At 47.5% G+C, this 22,103-nt stretch overlaps 2 protein-coding genes across 6 annotated transcripts in view; both read right to left on the bottom strand.

The window, feature by feature from the left end:
• Positions 1-337: 337 nt before the first annotated feature.
• Ikzf4 (IKAROS family zinc finger 4) overlaps positions 338-22,103 on the bottom strand; it is a 37,508-nt gene continuing 15,742 nt past the window's right edge. Inside the window, exons 2-10 of one of the 5 annotated variants that reach the window (XM_004647083.2) lie at positions 21,926-21,976; positions 14,935-15,084; positions 13,131-13,224; positions 11,595-11,699; positions 10,273-10,533; positions 8,193-8,360; positions 4,369-4,518; positions 3,783-3,914; positions 338-1,820 (exon numbers count right to left, since the gene is read on the bottom strand). In XM_004647083.2, the coding sequence (XP_004647140.1) occupies positions 1,060-1,820; positions 3,783-3,914; positions 4,369-4,518; positions 8,193-8,360; positions 10,273-10,533; positions 11,595-11,699; positions 13,131-13,224; positions 14,935-15,021 (1,758 nt within the window). In that variant the 5' untranslated portion in view covers positions 15,022-15,084; positions 21,926-21,976 and the 3' untranslated portion in view covers positions 338-1,059. The remainder of the gene's footprint in view (positions 1,821-3,782; positions 3,915-4,368; positions 4,519-8,192; positions 8,361-10,272; positions 10,534-11,594; positions 11,700-13,130; positions 13,225-14,934; positions 15,085-21,925; positions 21,977-22,103) is intronic. The other 4 variants (XM_023707370.1, XM_004647085.2, XM_023707371.1 and 1 more) reach the window with 4 other exon arrangements.
• On the bottom strand, positions 19,570-21,206 carry LOC111814290 (transcription factor A, mitochondrial-like). Its single transcript, XM_023707373.1, has one exon. The coding sequence runs from the start codon at positions 21,117-21,119 to the stop codon at positions 20,340-20,342; it is 780 nt and encodes a 259-aa protein (XP_023563141.1). The 5' UTR covers positions 21,120-21,206; the 3' UTR covers positions 19,570-20,339.

Below are 22,103 nucleotides of genomic sequence, written 5' to 3' on the forward strand. Positions count from 1 at the left end.
AGAGGAGGAAGGCAGCATGAGGAAAGGGCTGAGAGATCCTCCGCTCAGGCAGGAACCCAGTTAGCCATGGGACAGGGACTTGAGGAGTTCCAGAGAGCCCAGGAAGGTCACAAGAGTGAAGGAGTTTGGGAAGTGTAGGGGAGAGATCTTATTCACCCCTACCGATGCCCTGACTCTGTTAGGCACCTGAGACTCCCAGTATGTCGGAGACAGTGGGTCGTAGAAATAGCCTTGGCCCCTGAGAATATAAAATGGGGCACTCCAAGGAGAGGAAAGCTGCCACTGAGGTGAGTGGCCAGCTCTAGAGGCTAGAATGGTGACGGGTGGGTGGGTGGGGAGAAGGAAGAGCTGTAGCACATCCTACAGGGAGATCCTAAAGGTAGGCTTTAGGGAGCTCAAGAAGGCCCTCAGTCCCACAGTGCCTAGGGAGAATTTCTTCAGCTCCTCCTATTTCCAATGAGGAAATTCTTCATTTAAGAATAGTGCAAGCTGCCTGAAGTGAGAGGGCACGAGAGGTATGGATAGTACCAGGTTGAGGGGTCCCAGAGAGGAGATATAATGCCACAGAGCTGAGGTGGGGCTACTGGGAGGTATTAGCATCAAAACTGAAGAACTGGATAAAGTAAATGGCAAGAATTAAAGCAAGAAGCACTAAGTCTCTTCCTGTGGAGAGGAGCTTCTGATCCCTGGGGCTGTTAGAGGATGCTAGATCAATGAGGAAAAAAATTAGGCCTAGCATAGAAAGAAGCCTAGAGGAGAACTGTGAGGGAAGAGGCAAGGGACAGCTATAAGTAAAAAAAGGCAAAAGAAAAAGTGACTAATAAATAACTCAGTGTGCTGGGGTGAGAGAAAAAGGAGAAATAAAAGGCATGTTTCATCATAATACCTAAGTTGGTGAGGGAAGAGGAGAAGAAAGGGTGAGGAGGGTCAGGGTCACATGGGAGGTCAGATGACCTTTGGGTGGGCCATTAGGAAAAATTGCTTGGGGTGTGGTGGGGACAGAGCTAGACACCTGTAGGGGGCAGTAGAGTGGCAGAATAAGGGCAGGGGGAGAGGTTGCTAGCCTACCTTATGCTCCCCCCGGACAATGTGGGAAGAAAACTCGTACCGGTCTTGGCTGTGGTAGCCACAGATGTTGCACTCAAAAGGGTCTCTGAAGCCATGGCAGCCCATGTGGATGGTGAACATGACATGGTCCAGAAAGAGGATGCGGCAGTGTTCACATTTGAAGGCTTTCACGGGCTCACCGCCCTCGCCCACCACTCGGAGCACTTCCTTGGAGGGGCCTGGGGTGCCCCGCAGTAACCCCTCCTGTGGCTTGGGGTCCTCTTTGGCATAGGCAGGACTGTGCCTGCCCACCACTATGGTGGGGGGTGGTTGGGGCGGGGGACCCTGAGGGAGGGACACCACCCCCCCAACCCGATCTTCATGGTTGCTCTCTGTGTCTGTGGAGTCCTGGCAGCCGTTGCTGGGGGAGGCCCCTGGGTCAGTCAAGGAGCCTCGGGCACGATAGAGGAGGGGCCCTCCATCCCCCAGATCCTCAGGTCCTTCACCTGCTTCTCGGGATCCTGGAAGCTCCAGTCGGCCAGGGAGAGGCTGCATCTGGGTGTAGACAGAACTGATGACAGGTGTGAGCTCTGAGATGCAGTTGGTAGGTGGAAGGCGGAGGGGACGCAGATGCTCTGCACCCACAAAGGCCAGGGAACCTCCAAAGCCAGGCTCCAGGCCATGGTGTGCCACCAGCTCTACATCCTTCTCGTAGCCGCCTGAGTTCACATCATAGGGGAGGTCAGAGAGGCTGAAGCGCATCTGCTTTTCACCTGTGGAGAAGGTAGTCTCAGTAGGACGGGATGAAGAATTCTAAATTCCCCTAAATTCTATTGTATTATTATCATTTTTTAATTTTTAATTTTTAGTATTTTAGGGAATGGTCTAAAATACCCCTAAAGGGTCTACTAGATGGACTCGTAGTAATCCACCTGTTTATAGCCTCCCAAGAGCTGGGATTACAGGCGCATGCCACCATGCCCAGTGTCAATTACTGTCTCAGTGTGACCAGGGAGCAGGATGGGCATGGCAGGCCTAGGAACTGAACCCCTGGCCCCTGCACCTGCTTGCAGGCACTTTAATCTGCTGAGCTATTTGGCTGCCTCCTGTTGTTGTTGTTATTATTATTACTATTATTATTGGACAGAATCTTGTTAAGTTGCCAGGCTAGCCTCAAATTACTGAGATTGTAGGCATGTGCTTCTGTGCCTGACATTATCAGTATTATTATTTAAGGCATTGTCTATGTAGTTTAAACTTTATTTATATTTATTTAGTGTGTGTGTGGCCAGTTCAGCCCACCAGGGGGCGGGGCTGGCTGGCATGTGGTGCTGGGGATTGAACCGCAGTCTCTGTGCTTTTGCTTTGCTTAGCTTGTTCTAAGTAGGTGCTTTAGACCACTGAGCCATCTTACCAGCCCCTGTCTATGTAGTTTAGACTGATCTTAAACTCACTATGTTATTTATTTATTTATTTATTTATTTATTTATTGGCAGAACCGGGGACTGAACTCAGATCCTTGCACTTGCCAGTCAAGCACTTATCCTACTGAGTATGTAATTTATTTATTCTTTTCTTTTCTTTTCTTTTTTTTTTTTGGCGGAACCGGGGATTGAACTCAAACCTGTGCGCTTGCCAGGGAAGCGCTTATTCCACTGAGCCATCTCTCCAGCTTTTTTTTTTTAAACTTTTAAAAATGTATTTAGTACAGGGTCTACAGGGTCTCACTACACAGTTGTATTTGTAGTGAACCTCCTGTTTTCAGCCACCCAAGAGCTGGGATTATAGGTGCACCACGCCCAGTCTCAATCACCTTCTCAGCATGCCCCAGGGGCAGGGCTGGCACAGGATGCCTGGGATTTAACCCTGGTCCCTGTGCCTCCCTAAGCAGGTGCTTTACTGCTGAGCTATCTGGCCGGCCCTGTAATTAATTAATTAATTAATTTTTATGTGGCCAACTCAGTCTGCCCTGGGGGCTGGTGCGGCATGTGGTGCCTGGGGATCAAAAGAGGTCCCTGTACTTGCCTAAACAGGCACTTTAGTCAGCTGAGCTTTCTCGCCCGCCCCCACCATGTAATTTAGGCTGGTCTCAAACTCTCAGCAATTGTCCTGCCTCATAAATGCTGGGATTATAGGGCACGCCACCGAGCCTGGCTGTGTGTTATTATTGGTGCTGGGGATTGAATCCAGGACCTCACATACGCTAAGCACATGCTCTCCCACTGAGCTTCACCCCTGCCTTCCCAAACATTACTTGCTATACTTTATTTGTCTTCCCTGAAGTCACGTCCTCTATGTGGTTGCTCCCTCACTCTAGGCTCTAATAACCGGAAGACGCAGTCTCAGCTACTCATTCTGTGAATGTCTCCTTCAGCAGGTTCCAAGAAGCTCCAGGTTCTTAGCTAATACCAGCCCCAGATGGCAGAGCCATGTTTGCTCCTGCTTGGAGGGTCCACCTTCTCTGAGAACCCACATAGTGATCGGACTGAAGTCCTTGCTATACTTAAAAATGGGGAGAGCCCAAGCTCTGACCACCTCCTCTTACAACTACCATATGGGTCCTCACAATGTGCTTCTCCGCTCACTTTCCTTCTGTTCTTGGGGAAGATTCTAAGCACCAGAAACTGCCAAGCTGTTTTCCTTCCCTACATCAAATTTCTAGACCCAAATCTCTGGCCTTAGAACCAGAGCTCAGATTTATTTGGGCTGTATCTTAGAGCTGATTTCACTCTTACCTACAAACTTCTGAGGTGTGGAACGTTTGCGTTTGGTGAGGCTATTAGCCAGCCGATCAATGAAAGTAGGCCGGTCGGATGCTGAGTGCAGCATGGAGTCTGGCACCATCTCCAGGTCACGCATCTCATCACCTGGTGGGAGGGAGGTGGGGACAGGGAGTAGGAGCTGAGCAGGAACAGCACTGGCCCAGCGATCTTTGTCTAGAGAAATCCAGCAGGTCAGTAGCCAAGGGACAATCCACCTAATGCCTGGGAAACTGGACTCTGTTTACCCTAACTAAAGCCTATCCCAACAACGTTCCACACCACTGAGGGACAACTAGATAGTTGATCCTTGCTTTTGTATTCCTTGTATTCTCCCTCACATTAGTCTGAGGATACAGACTCAAGCTTTGTCTACCTCTAGATCTCACAGCACCTGCTATAGGGCTCTGCCCTATACCAGTTGGGGTACTTCAGATGGGGTGATTGGTAGATTTCCACATGCCGAGGCTCTCTGTGGGAAGAGGTGTTGGACTCACCTTGCCCCGCACTTCCTCTGGCCCTCCTCCCCTTAGCACGCCCACAGTACTGCCCACAGCCCCACCTGGCTGGCCAGCTAACGCTTGGGCTTCAGTGCTGAGACTCTGTAGGTAGTTGTGGCATCGCTCCTTGTGCTCCTCCAGGGTACTCTGCTGTTTGTAACTGCGGCCACAGTAGTTGCACTTGTAGGGCTTGCCCACTGTGGGAGAGGAGACTGGAGGAGAGAGAGCATCAGAGTTACTTTGTCCTATGCCTGAGCTCTGCAGAATCATCCAGGAGCAAATGAGTGCTAACATGGGGAGGAAAGAATGTTACTAAAGTGAATTCTTCAGGGGCCAGGGAAATGGCTCAGTAAACTAAGCGCTTGCCTGGCAAGCACGAGGGCCCAAGTTTAATCCCTGGTTCTGGAAAAAAAAAAAAAAAAAAAAGTGAATTCTTCAGCTTCTCTTCTCTTCTTGAACTTTACTTCCAACAAAGGACAGATGAACCAAACTTAGGAAAGATGGACAACGCGTAGCTATGGAGTGAGGAAAACCCAGGACATACAGCAGAGTACAGGTCCTGGGGCCCTAGATAAATGACTTCTCAAGATAAGTGAGGAGTAAAGGACTTTGCCAGGGACTGCCCCTGGCAGGCTGGCAGGCAGGCATGCAGGCAGGCCCCACCCAAGGACCTCATGGCCTAGGCCCAGACTGTGGTTTAACCTTTCCATGTGGCAGGCGGGTTTAAGTGCTGTTTATCAGACAAGGGGATTTTTTGGTACTGAATTTATTTGCTTTGGTTGAGGGGAAATTGATGGGCTGGGGTGACAGAAATGAGGGCCCTTAGATTTGCCGATGTGGGGTGGGGTAGTTTTCATTGACCTTTTCTTGTGTTTTTACCTCCAACATGTGCCTGGTTTTCTTATTTTTGGTTTCTCTACACTGAAATATCAAGACAGTACCAGAAAAGCCACCACTGACAGAGATTTTGAAAAGAGAAAGAGAATAAAAGAACAGAAAAGAAAATAAAGGAAAAGACTAAAAGGAAGAGAACACCAAGTTTTGGTTTGTTTATTTTTTGGTACTGGAGATTGAATTCAGGACTTTGCTCTTGCCGCCAGGGGCTTATGCCACCAAGCTATCTCTCTGGCTGTTTTTTGTTTTTTTTTAAATGGGTTATGTAGATCTTGTTTCTGCTGAAGAAAAAACAGGGGGCTGGGGAGATGGTTCAGTAGAATAAGTGTTTCCCTGGCAAGCACAAGGGCCTGAGTTCAATCCCCGGTTCTGCCAAAAAAGAAAAAAGAAAAAGAAAAAACAGGCTGGCCTTGAACTCATGATCTTCTGCCTCAGCTGGGATTACAAGCCTATACCAACAGACCTGGCTCTAAAAACAACTCTTGTGAGATATTTGAGAGGGGAGAGAAAAAGTGAAGAACAGGTATTGTAGATTTTATGTTTCTTGGCACTACTGAGTAAGGAGACAGGAGGTGTCTCTAGGAGGCTGGTAATTGTTACTCACTCTCTCATCATGCCAAGGTTGAGCCTCGACTGACTCAACCCACTGGCATTTTGCTCTTGCTCTGCAAACCCCAGTGTTTCAGGGTGATGAACACAGGTTCTCTAGCCACCCAAGACCCTTGGACAAATGATTTAACACCTGCGAGAAGAAGCACTCTCCATCCTCCTTTTCCTTAGTGAGGGTTTACAGGAAGCAGCTCACAGAGATGGGACCTAACTGTATGCTGGTGTCTGCTTTTGCTCTTATTAATCTATAGGACAATGTGTAAAAATCTACCCTGTTGACCTTATTAGCAACAACGCTGGGGCTGCAGATATAGCTCAGCAGCACAAGTGTCTGCTTCAAGTGTCAAGCTCAAGGTCCTGATTTCAATTCCTGGTGCCAAAAAATAAAAATAAAAATAAAAATGAACAATTATGGAGCCAGGGAGATGGCTCAGTGGAATAAGCGCTTCCCTGGTAAGCGCAAGGGTCTGAGTTCAATCCCTGGTTCCACGCCCCCCCCCCAAAAAAGAAAGAAAAATGAACAATTATGACAGCCAACCTATCCTTATTGCATACCAGCAGGGGGAGCCACCCCTTTTTAGAGAAAAAGACGGAGGGATCTCTAACATTGGCTTTTCATGGGTGCCCAGCTATGCAGGGTAGCAGTGTGGCCTATTATCCCGCCCACCTCCAGAAGCTTCAGTTTTCTTTCCAATAAAATGGGATTAATCCCCCTGATCTTGGAGTTGCTAGGAGGATCACACGAGGGGACACAGATAAATGTTTGTAGAAGTTAGGGCTTGAGCCAACAGTGATCTTTCTCTTTGTCCCTCTATGGAGAGAAAGAGGTCCAATTTATAAGGTGCGAAACCTGGAGCAAGGTTTGCGGATAGAGGCAGTAGAGGGTGATAAAGTGATTGCTCTGTCCCTTTAAGTTTTGGCCCAGGAGAATATAGGAAAAGAAAAACAGCCAGGAAAAATTTCTGAGGATAGACCCTACTCATTCTTTCCCCTCTTCTTCTCTTCCTGCCTTTTCTCATTCTTCAGCTCCCTCCTTCCTGCCAGCTCAGCTCTTGGCGTCCTCCCAAGTTCAAGTCAGAAGCCTAAAATTTAGTAAAATGCCTGACAAGTGCCATTTGTCCAGCTGCTTCCAACAGATACTGATTCATATAGACTGCCTGAGCTAGAAAAACTTGTTACTCCAGTTCCCTAGCACTGGTCCAGAGACTGATCCCTAAGTACTCTAGAGTTGCTGCTACTTCCAGCAAAGTGACAGTCTCTTGGTGGTGTTTTTTTTTGTTTGGTTTTTTTTTTTTGCAGAACCGGGGATTGAACTCAGGTCCTTGAGCTTGCCAGGGAAGCGCTTATTCCACTGAGCCATCTCCCCAGCCTCTAATCTCTTGGGATAGACGAAAGAAATGAGATACTCTTTTTCCCTTTCCCCTATTTCAAAGGATCATGAATGTTTATAGAAACCAGTAAAAAGAGGAGAGGATGGCTTGTAGTCATCTAAGATGCCTGGTATTAGGAGATGCAGATGAAGGTAGTGACAGGTGTGGGCCTAGGGCAGGTAAGTGTGATGAGGGCCTTCCAAGGGGCTCAGAAGCAGGGGATGATGGGGAAACAACCAATGGCACTGGCATTATCACAATCTTCAAGAACAAAAGTCAGCTGGGCATGGTAGTGCATGCCTATAATTCCAGAAGTCAAGAGGCTGAGGCAGGAGGACAGATGTAATAAGTTTGCACTCCATAGTGAATTTAAGGTCATACAGAACTGTATAGTGAGATCATGTCTCAAAAAACAAACAGGGATTGGGGAGATAGCTCAGTGGAATAAGTGCTTCCCTGGCAAGTGCAAGGGCCTGACTTCAATCCCCAGTTCCGCAAAAAAAAAAAAAAAAAAAAATCATAAAAAAACTCGAAAACAAATAAAAAACAGAAAGAAGAAAAAAGAAAAAACCAAAACAATACTACCCATGTTCTTTTTGCTTCATGTGAGAGTGTAAATTACCCTACAAAAAGCCCCCAAAGCTGGGGTGGTAGCACATACCTGTAATCCTAGCACTCTGAGAAGCTGAGGCAAGTTTGAGCCCAGCCTGGGCACTCAGTAACTTAGCAAGACCCTGTCTCAAAAAAAAAAAAAAAAAAGGGCAGGGGCTGTAGCTTGGTGGGAAGGGCCTGGGTTTAAGCCGCAGCAGCTAAATAAATAAGAAAGAGTGCTCCAGGCCCCTCTTGCGACCCACCTCCTAGAGGAGGGTTAGGGAGGCAGGGCTAGATCTGCTTTGAAAGCTCCTCTGTCCAGAGTGACAGACCCTGTAACTCCTCAGTGCGGACACTGCTGAGCACTGGCTACTGGGTGTCCCTGGGCCCACTGTCTCCTCCCCAGCTGGGTGGGTGCTGACCTGAGTGTGTGCGGAGGTGGCCCGTGAGGGCGTCACGCCGGCGGCAGGCGTAGTTGCAGAAGGGACACTTGAAGGGCTTCTCTCCAGAGTGCAGCTTGATGTGGCGCAGCAGGTTGCCCTTCTGGGTGAAGGAGGCACCGCACTGGTTGCAGTGGAAGGGCCTCTCACCTGCAAGTGAAAGAACAGATCCTAGAGAGCTGGGGACAAGGAACATTGGAGACTGTTTTTTGTTTTTTTGGTTTTTTTTGGTGGTACTAGGGATCAAACTCAGGACCTTGCACTTGCCAGGCAAGCAGTTATTCCACTGAGCTATCTCCCCAGCCCACCTAGAGACTGAACCTAGCTTCCCACCTGAACACATGGCTGAGGGGCTGAAATGAGCCCCAAACACGAATGCTGCTTTTTAAAGACCACTAGGGAAGGGTCTTACCCTGGGAAGATGTGGATAAGAGATTCATGGTAGGAAAGAAGTACCAGCCCCAGAACACTGGGCCAAAAGGTAGTTATCCTAAACTGAGCATCACAGGGTCCCCTCCGCCTTAAGAGATCAAAGTCTGAGTAGGTTGTGGAAAGGAAGTCTTGGTCTCTCTCTGTTTCTATAGATAGATAGATCTTGTCTGTCTGTTTCTCCCAAGTTATGAAAGAACCAAACAATAGGCTAGGGAGATAGCTCAACGGTCTAAGCATTTGCCTGGCCAGTGTAAGGACCCAGGTTCAATTCTCTGTGCCACATGCCATGCAATCCCAGTGCTGGGGAGGCTGAGATAGGAGGATCACTATGGGTCTGAGCTGCATAGCGAGACCCTGTATCAAATAGATAAATAAATAAATAATAAAAAAGAAGAACAAAACAATGCCCAAGAGCCCTACCCCTTCTGATCTTTCTTTCTCTTTCTCAGTACAAGGGATGAAAACCAGAGGTGCTCTACCACTGGGCTACAAACCCAACTCCTTATATTTATTTTGAGACAGGATGTTGCGAAATTGCTCAGGCTTTGAATCTGTGATCCTCCTGCTTCTGTTTCCCATATATAGATAGATCGATATACATAGATATTTAATGTATTCCTTTTTTGTTCTTTTTTTTTTTTAATGTATTTGGTACAGGGTCTACATAGCTCAAACTTCTAGTGATTCTCCTGTCTCAGCCTCCACAGCACTGGGATTACAGGCCTGTGCCACCAGGCCCAGTCAGGGTGGCTGGTTCAGCTTGCCTTGGGGTGGACCCACTGTGGCAATATGATGCTTTGGATTGAACCCTGGTCCCTGTACTTGCCTAAGCAGGTGCTTAGTCTGCTGAACTACCTCACCGGACACCTCCTTTAGATATTATATGGGATTAAAGCATGAGCTACCATGTCTGGCTTTTTTTTTTTGGGGGGGGAGGTGTTGGAGATCAAGCCCAAGGCCTCTTTCTTGCTGAGCATCATATACCTTCTCTCCACTGAAGTACACTCCCAGCCTCAAAGATCCCTTTTGTTCTATATCATATCCCCCCCTTCTTTTTTTCTTTCTTTCTTATTTTCTTTCCAGTATTTGGGATTGAATCAGCATCTTCATACATTCCTGCCCTTCTGTATTTATTTTGAGACATGGTCTTGCTAAATTGCCTAGACTGGGATTGAATTTGTGATACTCCCACCTCAGTCTCCTGGAATCCTGGGATTATAGGTGTGCACTACCACACCAGGATCCCCTCACATCTCAAGAAAAATACTAGCCTTTCTTGTGACAACAGCTAAGGAATCAGGGAAGTATGGATGTTGAGGGGAGTCCAAATCCCATTCTCCCCACTCCTTTTTTTTTGGAGACAAGGTCTCATTATGCAGTCCAGGCTGGCCTAGACCTCAGGGTGATCCTCCTGCCTCAGCCTCCTGAGTGCTGGGATTAAGGCGTGTACCATCACAACCAGCCCTCTGTTTTGTGGTCAGCTAGAAAATGTGCCAGCAGACTCTTCCCTTTTGAGGGCTCCCCGCTGCTATGTGGCCTCCTATCTAGTCCTCTTACTGCCACTGTCCCAGCACTGCTCTGCCTCTCACCACCACCCTGAGCTCCTCTAGGAACCCTCTGGCTTACTCACCCGTGTGGCTACGTTTGTGCACCATAAGCACATTGGGCCCAATACAGACCATGCCGCAGACATCGCACTTGAGCTTGCCATTGGGCAGCCGGATGCCACCAGGGGAGTGAGGCTCTGGCCCACTCCCATCACAGTAGCCCAGGGGCTCTGACAACGAATCTTCCACAATCACACTGTCGTCTTTTTCCAGGAGCCGCTCATCTGGCCCCAGCAGTCTGCTCGACTCCTCATCGCTGTACATCTCCACCTTGATGGAGTTGGCTGGAGGGCAGGATGGTGTTTAGAATACAAACAGGCAAAGGGGGAGCTGTCCACAGTTGGGAACAACACTCCTCAAGTATGAAATGGTGTCTCCAGGCCCTGATACTGACAATCTTATCCCCAGAGATGAGGCCAGAGTCCTGCTAGAACCTGGAGACCTTCTCCTTCTCTCTCACCCACAAATAGGCTCCAAGAGAATAAAGTTGGGATACAGGGGATATCTTCTGTCACTAAGGAGAGGAGGAGTATAGGGAGCCTTTTCTCTAACCTTTTGTCATTAAGATGTCTGCCTTGGCCCTGGGCAGGAAGCCAGCAAGGAAAGGTGGCAGGAAAACAGCCCTCAGAAGGCTGAAGAGGGACCACTGGCTAAAGAAAGATCAAAACTGAAAGATAGTCATGGCTTCCATTATCTTTCCAGTCATAAGAATGAACCCCCTATCTGAAGAGGGGTACGGGAGGAGGAGCTATTGAGGAGAAGGCTTGGCTCCAGCTCTGACCTACATTCCTGGCTATTCCAACCATTTGGAGAATGTCACAACTCTAGAGCCCGCTGAAGGAGGAGGCTTTCAGGAGGACCCTATCTGGGTGGGAGAATGTGTGTGGGGATTCAGGGACATCCTTCTTTCTGTTTCCTCCACCTAATGAGCATTTTTATCTACCTGGTTCTCCAGCTTTCTTTTTTTCTTTTCCAGAGAGAGGGTCTCACTAGTTCAAGCTGACCTTGAACGCACTATGCAGCCCAAACTGGCCTCTGCCTCCCAAGTGCTGGGACTACAGGTATGTGCCATCACGCCCAGCAGGGATTTCTTTTTGGAGCTTTTCTATCAGTGCTACCCATGCCCCTTCTAGTTCCCGTCCTTGTCTGGCAGTGACTATCCACTGTTTTCTAAGAAGCCATGAAAGCCCTAGACAGTGAGCTTCTTTGCAATTTTAGAAACTGAGCAGGAAACCAGAGGGCGGTGACAATGGGGAAATGGCTGCCAGTCAGCAGAGACTTGATTGGCAAACAAAAATGGGGTGCCTAGTGTGCAGAGTGAGGTAGGGTACAGGGTGGCACTTACCACTGAGGGAGCGGCTGGGAGAAGAGTGCTGGCTGTTGGGGGTGCTCACTGAGGGCCCCACTGGGGCCCCGAGGAACTCCTTCTCCAGAGATGAGTCCCCGCTACCTTGGAGGAGAGAACAAGAGGGCAGGTAAAGCTGGAGTTGGCGTCGTCGAATGTCCATGACTAAGCTTTCAAAAAATTCAGGTATATTTCACAAACATTTATTCCATAGCCATATCCAAGGCATTGCTAAATTCTAGTGCCATACCTTATGCCCCCACCAGCCCAGTGCTTGACTTCCGTGAGCTCAGTGGCTGGGCCTAGCCTACCCTACCTTTATGTAGGCCTGATGGGAAGAGCATCACTGCTTGACGTAGGCAGGAAGCAGGGCTGGGGCTGGGCGGGCCAGCCTGGAAAGAACGAGGCCTGAGAGAGGGAGGGCTTGGGACAGAGGTTCTTCCCTACCACTGTGCTCTGGAGCCCCCACTACCAGCTTTGGAGCAGGAAGGGCAGCTGAAATTATCCCTGAATCTAATTATGATATCAGTAATAATCAGGATAGCAGCTAATATTTGAAGGGTGCTGACTGTGTACCAGGCATTGTTCTCTGCGCTTCAGTTATCTCCTTTGAGCTTCACTACAATCCTCTGACATGTGTGCTAACATTAGCTTTTCAGATGAGGAGACACACAAGCGATTATGTTACTTGTCTGAGGTTGCACAGCTGGTGGTGCTGTAGCTGGGAGCTGGTTACAGACAGTGAGTGCCATGTCTGTAGCCACCATTTAAATGGCCAACTGGGAGATACTACCTCTAGTGAGGAGAGGTGGGCCTACTGGATTATTTTTTTGAGACAGGTTCTCCCATCTGGCCTTGAACTCACTATGTAGTTCGGCTGGCCTTGAACTTACTCTATACTTCAGCCACCATAATGCTGGGATCATAGGCATGCACATGCCCAACTGGACTTTCTAAATTCAGTAAAAATTGGACTACCCTGGAAACCTTTCTAGTGATTTGATTCTAATCATGTATTTACTATTTGGTATTTCCTTGGAAGTTAAATGATGTTTAACCTCAACTTACTCATTTTAATTTGTTAAAAATTGCATTGTAAAATATTTTTTGAGTATAAGGTTTTTTTAAAAATTAGATAACATACCTTAAAATGACTGTGTTTTTAAAAAAATCCCTCCTCCCCACAATCTTCTGCACAAATATGTGTGAAATAGAAACACATCTAGACAAACATACAGACACATATCACATATGTAGATATACATAAATAGAACATACCTAATTGGGATAAACATATCCATAACCTCTATATTATCTATGAACATGCATGGATGTATGCACACAGGCCTAAATATGAGAGAGAGAAAGAGAAAGAGAGAGAGAAGAGAGAGAGAGACAGAGACAGAGACAGAGAGACAGACAGACAGAGACAGAGAGACAGAGAGAGACAGAGAAGAGAGACGAGCAACCCTAGAATTCATCCCTAGGTCCACCTATTAGTATTTTACCCAATTGCCCAACTATGTACATACTTACTTTCACAAAATAAAGATTCCATTATAAAATGGTTGGAGTCTTGGGCCTGAGGCAAGAAATCCGGAACACACCCTCCTGAGGGATCCCTCTCCAGCTTTGGTCAGTGGGAAGAAAACAACCACTCAGGACTTTGGGACCATTTCCCATTCATATCCTCTTCTAAAAGTCCCATTTCCCCCATTCTATCCCATTAAAGCCTGAGGAAATTTCTTCACAATCTATAGAAAAAGCCTTATGGCTTGAATCTGAGTTTTCCCAGCTGGGGCTCTTCAGTTGAGCAATGATTTCCTAAAAAAGTTGCCTGAAATCAGAACTGCACGCATATCATGAAGGGAGCATCTCAGGATTGTGAGTTAAGCCTTGTGGACTCAGATTTCATTTTAAAATATGTCCTTTCAACTAAGTGTGGGATTTACTAAGGTTAAAAGGGCATCTTCTTACTCCTTTTCAAATGTTAGTACTGACTTGCTCCACATCATTTGATGTTAGCAGTGGGGAAGAACAGGTCTTTGGACCCTGGTGCTGAGGCCTTGACCCTAAAAGGATGAGTGAGTTTCCTGGAAATCTATCACTGGTGCCACCTTACTAGGGCCTGAGCTGCCTGGTGGAGCTAGGGGGCTTATTATCCAGGGGAAAATATGCTTAAAGGGACATGTTGGGACAATGAGGGGTGAGCATCCTTGTGGCTCTCCCAATTTAGGCCTTGAAATAGGTGAAAAATCAGGAGCCTCGAGGCACACCAGTAACTCCAGAGGCTCTTTGATGCTGTTCTCCTCCCTAGGATAAAGGTAAGAGGGAAAACAGGCTCAAGTCTACTTTCATGGGACTAAAACATTAAGAATGAATGTTTTAGGGACCAGAAAATCTTTATGGGCTAAAGGGATTTTGAGTCCTAGCCAGAGAGAGTAGGGGACTAGAGTGAGATTTAGGAAATTCAGCAATTCCTCTCTCAGCCCCAGAAACGCCAGTGAGGGAATTTCAAATGCCTGGGACTCACAAGAAATCCCACACTGTCAAAGCCAAGAATTTAGTCAGCTCTCAGGTCCCACGGAAATTTTATTGGTCAAAGTCATCATAGATTAGCTGAGCCCCCAGAGGGCAAAGCCAAATCACAAGGTTCACATTGGAGGAATTGGGAGCTGGGTAAAGGGCAGAAAAGCAGGAGGGAAGAAACTGGGAGGCAGTGCTCCGGCTACATGTGCCTCACATGTTGAAGGAGACCAGCCCTCCAGCGAGCTGCCCTTCCTTGATCCCTTGAGTGGCTGCCTCTAGGAAACAGCCCTGAGCTCCTGGAGCCTGCACACTTCTCTGCATCTTCACTGTTCTCCCTCCTTGACTGTGGGCTCCAAGTAGCAGGATGCTCTCCTGCTAGCAGGCACAGTGTGTACACGAGCACAGAAAGACGCCCATCCCCTGCTCTATTGTGGGGAGAAGGCTTGGGCTCCTCCGATCTCAGGTCCAGGCTGAGGCATCTGCTGGCAGGGCTCCTTTTCCTTACCTCAATTCCCTACTACCCCCTCCCACCCAGTCCTGTTGGGCATTTCACCCCAGGCAGCTCTACCTCTGTCCCCAAGGCCTAATCAAGATGTCACCACAAGCTCCCACTGTCCAAGTCACCGTCTTTCCTTAGCAACACCAAACACCCTTTCCCATCCTCCGCAAGTGTAAAGAGGAACGCCCCCTCCCCCGCTACACACAGCCCCCCATCTCCTCCTCTCCTCAGGCTTGGGAGTTGTACTGAATTGGCTCCCTAGCCCTGGCACCCCCTTCCCCCCTCCGCTAGCCGTCTTCTGCCTGAACTTACATTATCCTTCCCTTGCCGGTGAGACCCTGGGGTGCGAACGCGGCCGCCGCCTTGGAAACGGCGAGGGAGTGCGGGTGGTGTATGCATGTCTGCGTCTCGGTGGCAGGCAGGGGTGAGCCCAGCCACTCACCTTCCAGGAAGCGTGGATTCCTGGAAGTGAGGGGAACCGCCGTCATTTCGCAGGCAGCGGCAGCGGCACGGTGAGCAGGGGCCCACGGCTGCAGCCAGCAAGAACAGCTCAGCCAGGGTGTATGTGTGCTGAAAGAGAGTGTGTGTCTGACGGAGAGAGAGAGGGAGAGCGAGGGAGAGCAAGGAGATGAGAACGTTTGGCGCTTGGGTGTGCTTGGGGAGGGGGCCGGAGAAATGTGTATGTGGGGGGGGGTGGCGGGGGGGGTGTGTGCCAGGCTACAGCGTCTCTTCCAAGACAGTGAAGGGGGCGCATAGGGAGGGGGAGGCAGATGCCGTTGCCCTTCTGCCCAGCAGACAAAGAGGAACTGCACAACAAATGCTTGAGAGAAGCAAGTGTGTGTGTGTATGTGTGTGTGTGTGTGTGTGTGTGTGTGTGAGAGAGAGAGAGAGAGAGGGAGGTAGGCGCCTGTGGGCAGGGAGAAAGGGAGCAGGGGGCCCGGGAAGGTCCAACCCTCTGCTAGTGGGTAAGCCAAGGCCCCAGAGGTCATGGGGCCCAGGACCTGGGGCAGCTTCAAGGCTCTCTGACAGGCACCAGCAGTCTCTTCCCTCCTCCTGGAGGGAGGTGCTTTCTAGGTCTGGGGCCAGAGGGCCCCTTTCCCAGGGGCCAGAGGACTCTGCACAGTGTGATGTCAGGGTAGTGGTACTTGGTGGCCCTGAGTCCTTTCAGATCCCAGGCAAAAAGGCCAGTACAAGTCTCCTAAAGTCCTCTCCCTCCTGTGCCCCTGGGGCTCCAGCAGCGGCAGGCCTGGATGAATCTGCCTTCTATCAGGACGAGGCCTCTGCTCCCTTCCCTTCCAGAGAAGCTGCTCACTGCTGAGCTGACCTACTTTGGAAGACTACATTTTCTGATTCCAGGAATTTGGGGGTAGGAGGGGCCATGAAACTTTGGGCTGCCCACCCGGATCCTTTTCTCCTAAGGTTCTCTTCCACATCTCATAGCACCAGAAAGCTTGGGACTTTGTTGCTCAGTCAGTTCACTGCACAAATAGGTTTGAAGGGATATTGGAGATCTATGTTGTAGATTACTGGACTCTTTTCTTCCCTTTGTTCCTGTGGGAATGACCTGTATCTTTATAAAAGAAAGGGAGAGGGGGAAAATAGAATTTTTGCATCAGGTCTGAGAGATGGTAATATCTCTTTGAAGATGGGAGAGCTAATCCTGCATCAAGTGGCTTGTGCCAGTGGCCCCCCAGGCATAGAGGAGGAGTGTGATGACAAACAGATGGTCCAAGTGTGCTGCAGAAGGGTGGCACACGACAGCCCGCCCCTGCCCCTGTCAGCCCAGGGAGGTGTGTTGCTCATGGGCTCTCAGATGTCCCTCAAGGGGTGTTGAAGCCATACCAGTCCTGCAGGGGGCACTCTTCATAGCTCATGCTCCTTCACCTTGCCTTTCTCTTTTTTTACTCTAAAAGTCACTGCTCACCTCTAGAATTAAAGCACAGGTGAGGGATTTGGGGGTCCTACTTTTACTCAAAAGCCATCTGTGAAGAAGACATTTTTTAAATAATAAAAGCCAACCTGCTGTAAGTAGGTAAAGCTTGGTTTCACAGTACACTGAAGCAGATAGCCTCAGAAACCTGCCACTAGTACCCAGCATCCTCCAGGGTAGGCACTTATACCAATAACCTGTCTCCGGGAAAGACCTCTATGAGATACTTCCTCAGCCACCTTCATAGTTTCTCATTCGTGGGCTGGGTTTTACCCCTCTGTGTGCTCTGCAGCACTAAAGCAGCTCTGAGTCTACTTGGTACTCACTAGTGAATTGGTGTAACTGAGCTGGAGGTTAGAGGACTGGTGGGTTCCTAAGAAGGGCCAGGATTTACTTCTTTTTTTTTTTTTTTTTGGCAGTTAGCTGCCATTAGTATCTTTTATTTATTTATTTATTTATTTATTTATTTATTGTGTGTGTGCGTGTGTGTGTGTGTGTGTGTGTGTGGCCAGCTCAGCCCACCAGGGGGCAGGGCTGGCTGGCATGTGGTGCTGGGGGATCGAACCGCGGTCCCTGTGCTTTCCCAAGCCTGTTCCAAGTAGGTGCTTTAGACCACTGAGCCATCTCGCCAGCCCCCAGGATTTACTTCTAATAAAGTCATGTTCTTTTTTCTTTTTGTCCTTTGGGACAGGGTTTTGCTATGTGGTTCAGGTTGGCCTCAAACTCACAGCAATCCTCCTGCCTTAGCCTCTTGAGTGCTGGGATTACAGGGGTGCACACCCACATCCAGCTTAAAATCTGTGTCAATTAAATCAGTCCACCTGATCCTCATCATTCTGTCTGGCATGTGGCAGATACTGAGCGCCTTTACTTACTCCAGTTCCTTCTACCTTAAATGATAAAAGGACAGAATGTGGTGGTGTACACCTGTAATTCCAGCTACTCAGAAGGTTTAGGCAGGAAGATGGCAAGTCCAAGATCATTCTAATTTTTTTTTTTTGTTTTTTGGTGGAATCAGGGATTGAACTCAGGCTCTTGTGCTTGCCAGGCAAGCGCTTATTCTACTAAGCCATCTCCCCGGCCCCTCAAGATCATTCTCGACAACTTAATAAGACCTTGTTTCAAAATAAAAAATAAATAAAAAGGGCTAGGGATATAGCTCAGTGGTAGAGCACCCCTGGATTCAACCCCAGGACCCCAGGAAAGGGATCAGAGCCAACATTTCATGTATGTGCACCTTATCTTGCTGTCTCTCTTGGCACATGACTATATTTCCATCACTGGTCCTTATTTAACTATTTATTTATTTATTTTGCAGTACTGGGCACTGAACTCAGGACCTTACACTTGCCAGGCAGGCATTTATGCCACTGAGCTATCTCCCAGGTCCTAGTGGTCCCATTTTAGAATGAAAAAAGTGAACTATAGGTCATTTCCACAGTGGTGCTTGTATTTCTGATGGAGATACTCATCAGATCAAAACCCAACTCTGAGTTCCCTTATCTCTAATAATCATATACTAATTGTCCTTCCATCCTAAAAATTAACTCTGGGGCTGGGGAGATAGCTCAGCAGCACAAACCCGGCAAGCACAAAGTCTTGAGTTTCATCCCTGGTACAAGAACAAACACAACAACAAAAAAACCCCAAAACTCTCTGTCTAAGGCCCTTTCCTGAACTCTCATAAAAGAAGTGGGATAAAGTTCCTAATTTCTTTCTACTTCATTAAGCTTGTTAAACCTGATTACTGTGGAATCCCTAAAAGGCATTCGTACAAAATAGGTAATGCTTTCTTCTGCCTCAGCCAAGAGTATTTGGCAAGTGTGAAAACTGTAGCATGCTGAGACTGTGAGAAAGGACTGGAGGGAATGAGAACTGGATTCTCTATTTTGTTCTCCAGTGGGTGTAAACTGGCTAAATTCTACTCATAGGCACATTCTAGCCAGGCATGGTAGCACATGCCTGTATTACCAGCACTCAGGAAGTTGAGTCAGCAGGATTGTTGGGAGTTTGAGACCAGCCTGGGCTACAAAGTAAGCCCAAAGCCAGCCTGAACTGCATAGTGAGACCCTGTCTCAAAAAGACAAAAACAGGGGGCTGGGGAGATGGCTCAGTGGAATAAGCGCTTCCCTGGCAAGCGCAAGGGCCTGAGTTCAATCTCTGGTTCCGCAAAACAAAAAACAAAAAACAATAAAAGACAAAAGCAAGCCCCCTCAAAACACCCTAAAACCCACAAACAAAACAGATAATGATAAGTTCTATTTGCTTCATGGAGAATTTTTAAAAAATATTTTATAGGGGGGCTGGTGAGATGGCTCAGTGGTCTAAAGCACCTACTTAGCACAAGCTTAGCAAAGCAAAGGCCGCGGTTCAATCCCCCAGCACCATATGCCAGCCCGCCCCGCCCCCTGGTGGGCTGGGCTGGCCACACACACACACACACACACATAAATAAAAAAATAGTAATAAAAATATTTTATAGGATTGAGTCTTTTTTTGTGGGGACTACTGGGGATTGAATCCAGGGCCTTTGTACGGAGCTACATCCCCAGGTTTTTTTTTCCCTTGAGACTATCTTGCTAAATCATTATATTGCCTAGTATGGGCTCAAACCTGCAGTCTTTCTGTCTTAGTCTCCCAGAGTGCTGGGATTATAGGTGTGCATCATCGCATCTGGCTCCATTGTCATTTTTTGTTTGTTTTGGCTTTTTTGAGGTGTCATACTTGAGATACCATAGAATCTCACTATGTACTTCAGGCCAGCCATGAACTCATCATGTAGCCCCGGCTGGCCTCAAAGTCACAGTGACCCTCATGCTTCAGCCTCCTGAGTACTAGAATTACAGGCTTATGCCACCACACTTAGCACTGAGTCTTTTTTTTTTTTAACTTAGACCCTTGTGCTTACCAGGGAAGCGCTTATTCTACTGAGCCATCTCTCCGGACCACTGAGTCATTTTTAAATGGAGTTATTTCATAAAATTGGGTACTTCTTTTTTTTTTTTTTAACATGTAAAATGAAAATTTTTATTCTATGCAAATTAAACCAATATGCATACATATTGGTACATAGTTGTACTTTAGGAAAATGATGAGAAAAAGGGTTTTAAGTCTCTCCATCCATTTTATAAAAAGTTATTACCAAACAATCACTTGCATATACAACCATCAATTCTAAATACTCTGACTTATACCTAAGAATTAGGATTTAGCTAAGAGTCAGGCTGTTTACTACTGAGATAGGGTCTCCCTTCACATTCCAAGCTGGCCTTGAACTCACTGGGTAGCCCACGCTGGCCTCAAGCTGGTGTCAATTCTGCCTCAGCCTCCTACGTGCTGGTTGGTAACATGTGTCCCCACACAGGGCTCTGGCTCCATTGGATCTCAGAACAGTGTGGCTCCCACAGTTTGTGACTGTTTTGAAAAGAAACTCCTGCCTCCATTGTATGAGAAATAAGAACACTATTTTCATAATTGTCTTCCAGTGTAAAAAACTTCACAGACTGATTTACCCTATTCAAGGTAAATAATTCACTGCTACATTTGTTTGAATCATTCTGATCCCCAGCCCCAGTACTTCTTAAACACAAAATAAAATTCTGTACGAACTTTCATCTGTTTGGGTTTTCAAACTACCACCACAAAGTATCTTCAAGTGGCAGCAGTCTAGGAGACAAAGAAAAAGTAACTGAATTCAAATGTTTGCTGACATTATTCCTGCTAATTTTACAACACTGTCCGATAGTGAGACCCAACTGGTTCCTGTGCCTGTCCACTGGCAACACATTCAGTCTTGTTTTTCCTTCATCCTCCTGCTCTGGAGATAGGTCTTGCGACGTACAACGTCACTTCGTCCAACTTCAATCATCTGTTCTTCCCAAGATTTTATTTCATTATAATAACGAACTCTATCATCGTGGGCAAGCTGTTCATATACTTGCTTCTGAGAACTAGACATATTTTTCCAGTTTTCATACGCAGACTTCCATTTATCCTGTATCGTAGCACCTTCAGAGGACTGAATATATTCAGACAGAAAAATGTTATAAGCTGTGCGAGCTTTTTTTGGTTTTCCAAGCATTGATAACTCCTGGCAAGTGCAAGGGTCTGAGTTCAATTCCCGGTTTTTCTTTCTTATTACTTCTTTCCTTTTTAAACGTTTCTGTATTTTATTTTCTGCCAAAGATGCTCTCTGAGCTGGAGTTAGTGCTTCATTAATTCTCTTCATCTCTTCTTGGTATGCCTTCAACTCTACCTTGTAAGCATCTTCATATGCTTTTTTCTCTGCATTAGGAAGTTCCTTCCATTGCTCTGCAATTCTTTTCATTACTTCTGTAACTTTTATATCTGGGTTCTGAGCTTTAATTATGTTCATCTTTTCTTTAGCAAAGCGAACGTATGAATTCAAAGGTTTCTTCGGATACCCATTCATGGTGGATGAAAACCATCTTGGAACATACATAAAACTGAAAGGTGAGCGCAGTCTACTTCCACAGCCGGCGCACAGCTCTGCCCCGGACCTCCCCAGGGCGCTCAGCACGCTCCACGCACCCCTGAGGAGCGCCATCGACCCGGCGGACCACGCAGGGGCAGGACTCAGGCGAGGCAAGGGCCACCCGCGTCCGCAAGCTCGCCTCGCGGACTTGTTATCACGCCCGCCACTCGCGAGGCACAAAATTGGGTACTTCTAATACTCTTGAAAAGTTGGAAGATACACATTCCTACATGGTAATGACTAGTGGACACTGAATAGCTGTCATTCCTTGAGGTGGGATGTGTGTTCGCCAGTTCATGATAGTCCTCACTGTCCTCTTTTGCATACTGTCCTAGTCTACTTTGCTCATTCACATAACCTCGTGGCCCCTGAAGGCCTTGGGGATTTGAAATGCTGCTCCACTTTCTACCTGGGACAGAGTTCCATGTTTGGCTTGTAACCTCAGAGGGCAGGAGAAGGAACCCACTCTCTTTCATCTATTTGTTTCAAATCATTCTTGTTCTCCTTCTCCTTCTCCTTCTTTTTTTTGCAGAACTGGGGATTGAACTCAGGCCCTTGCGCTTGCCAGGGAAGCACTTATTCTACTGTGCTATTTCCCTGGCCCCTTTCAAATCATTCCCCTAAAAGCAGCCACTTGTATTTCCCTCCCTCCTATTCCATTCCCTCTCCCTCTACCCCACAAGAATTCTGGGGAATAGAACTAGTGTTTTAGGGAATGCAAAATCATAGAATGATTACACGCTACTACCAAGTATGACCAAGCATGAATGTTAGCTCCCTGACCAACAGTTAGTCACACAGAGGTTGGGTGCTTGGGCTGCCCTATCCTACATGGCATATATACCCAACTCATCCAAAGGAACACACAGAAGGCATACCAGACAAGTAGGAGTGGCCATTGCATTCTTCTATGTCCATCTTAAAGAGATCTGTTGAAAGAGAAAATAGTAGCTATTAGAAGCCAGACCTATGAAGGGGTGAAGTTTTTCTTTTTTATTTATTTATTTAAAAAAATTTTTATTTATTTATGTGTGTGTGTGTGTGTGTGTGGCCAGC

This window comes from Octodon degus, unplaced genomic scaffold (genome assembly GCF_000260255.1).
Source record: "Octodon degus isolate 3935 unplaced genomic scaffold, OctDeg1.0 scaffold00287, whole genome shotgun sequence".
Classification (NCBI taxonomy): domain Eukaryota; kingdom Metazoa; phylum Chordata; class Mammalia; order Rodentia; family Octodontidae; genus Octodon; species Octodon degus.